The 2,303-nt window shown below is 39.1% G+C and overlaps 1 protein-coding gene across 1 annotated transcript; it reads left to right on the forward strand.

Annotated features, from left to right (window-relative positions):
* Positions 1-962: 962 nt before the first annotated feature.
* LOC111649462 (protocadherin beta-15-like) lies at positions 963-2,297 on the forward strand (the record flags this gene model as incomplete). The annotated part of the gene is made up of 1 exon (XM_023399211.2): positions 963-2,297. A coding segment is annotated over exon 1 (1,245 nt), but the record flags the coding sequence as incomplete, so codon positions are not given.
* Positions 2,298-2,303: the final 6 nt, after the last annotated feature.

Raw genomic sequence — 2,303 nt, forward strand, 5'->3', positions numbered from 1 at the left:
TTTTTTTTTGGGTTTTTTTTTTTTTTTTTAAATCCTTTGTCAGCATCGAACCTCATTGCCATGTTCCAAGCTTTTTGTGAACAGTCATCTGTCACTGATGTTTACTACAGCAACAATTAAAATAATATTTTGATGCTCATCAAGGTAGATTGAAGCATTCATGTAAAAATTTTGTTTTCGACTTTGGGAGGGACATATATTTCTGAAGTTTTTGTTTCCTCAGAGTTGTCAAAATTATTGCCTGACAGTCATTATTACAAATAGATCTTTTTTTTGTAATTTTGATGTATTAACACAGAGTACAACACTGATGCTGTTATTATTTTAAGCACACAACACTTCAGTTTGCAGCCTGTAACAGTCCAATGCTTGTCTAAGTTCAACCATAAAAATGCTTAATTCATTTTTTCCATGCGTGATTTAAATATGCAAAATTACAAGGAAAAGTGTTTTTTGTTGGCTCCATACGCAGGATTTATTAGGATGTTTACAGGAAGCCTTCCAAGCGGCATAAAGATTTGATATCAAAGGAAACCTAAATCTAAAATGAAAGTCTTCCCTTCTTATTTCTTGTGCTGCCTTCATTTGGACGTAAACATTATTTTAAAAGACAGGGTTGTATACGAGACACAGTTTGAATAGTTTCATGTTGATGTCTACTTTTTTAGTTCTTTGTTAGTTCACAAGTGGGACAGAGCTTTAGGTAAATAATAAATTGTAAAATAAATAACGTTACTGTTGTACTTGTTTTGATTAAAAGGGTTCTTTGAACTTATGTATAGTGAAACATTTCTCACATAATGCATTGCCTTGTTATACCTAAACAAATGCTCATGGTGTCAGTGTGTACTAAAAAACGAGAAGGCACAGTCATTCTCCACCCTTAAATATCAACGAATTCAAAGCCTGAATCTGCTGTTGTGCTGCAGTTCTCAAGAGCGCTTCGTTTACATGACCGCACTTTGAGGATCGTGAATATTTGAGGAAATCACTGGTTTGATATATTGTGACACAAGCTACTTTGTAGCGTGGTGCTCTTTCTATCAGTTAAAATGGGACATAACGGACTCCCGATGCAGTACGGCCTTGCTTTTATTTGTCTTGCCTTCCACCTCGTTTGTGGAGACGTGAGCTACTCTGTTCTGGAGGAGATGAAACGTGGATCTGTGATTGGAAATATAGCTAAAGAGCTGGGACTAGATTTGGGCAGGCTGTCCGCTCGCAAGGCCCGTGTCGATACAGAGGACAACAACGTTCAGTACTGTGGTGTCAATCTCAACACCGGAGACTTGATTGTTCAAGAAAGGATTGACAGAGAAGGGCTTTGTGCCAGAAAGGCATCGTGTGTTCTAAAACAGGAACTCGTTCTGGAAAATCCATTAGAGCTTCACCGTTTTACTCTCCGTATTCAGGATATCAATGATAATTCACCACAGTTCAAGGAGGATTCGCTTAGAATTGAAATTCAGGAATCGGCAGTCAAGGGCGCGCGATTCCTTCTTGGAGAGGCACATGATGCAGACATCGGAGAAAATGCTGTTCAGGGCTACTCACTTCAGCAGAATGATCACTTCAAATTAGATGTAAACACAAAGGCTGGGGGAAGAAAATATTGTGAACTAGTATTAGAGAAAGAATTAGACAGAGAGGACACAAGAGAGATTATGCTCTTGCTAACTGCATTTGATGGTGGCTCTCCTCAGAGATCAGGTACTGTAGCCATACATGTCACTGTCCTGGATGCTAATGATAATGTACCAGTGTTTAGCCAAACTGTCTATAAAGCCAGTCTGCCTGAAAACTCTCCTCTAGATACATTGGTGATCACAGTGAGTGCAACTGATGCAGACGAGGGAGTGAACGGTGAAGTAACTTACGGATTTGATCATGTTTCAGATGAAAATGATAACGTGTTTTCTTTAAACCCCAAATCGGGAGAGGTGAGAGTAGCTGGAGCTATTGATTATGAGAAAGTGTCATCCTATGATATGCAGATCAGCGCCAAAGATGGTCTGGGTTTAGTTTCATATACTACGCTAATGATTGAAATTACTGATATAAATGATAATGCGCCAGTGATATATCTGAAATCACTGTCTAATCCCATAGCTGAGAACGTGTCACCTGGTACAGAGGTGGGCATCATTAACGTGCAGGACAGAGACTCAGAGAATAACAGACAGGTCCGCTGCTCCATTCAGCAGAATGTCCCTTTTAAGTTGGTTCCTTCTATTAAAAACTATTATTCTCTGGTGACCACAGGACAACTGGACCGTGAACTAGTGTCTGATTACAACATTACA

This window comes from Seriola lalandi, unplaced genomic scaffold (genome assembly GCF_002814215.2).
Source record: "Seriola lalandi dorsalis isolate HSWRI2012SDOR001 ecotype SW California unplaced genomic scaffold, Sedor1 jcf7180002050903, whole genome shotgun sequence".
Classification (NCBI taxonomy): Eukaryota; Metazoa; Chordata; class Actinopteri; order Carangiformes; family Carangidae; genus Seriola; species Seriola lalandi.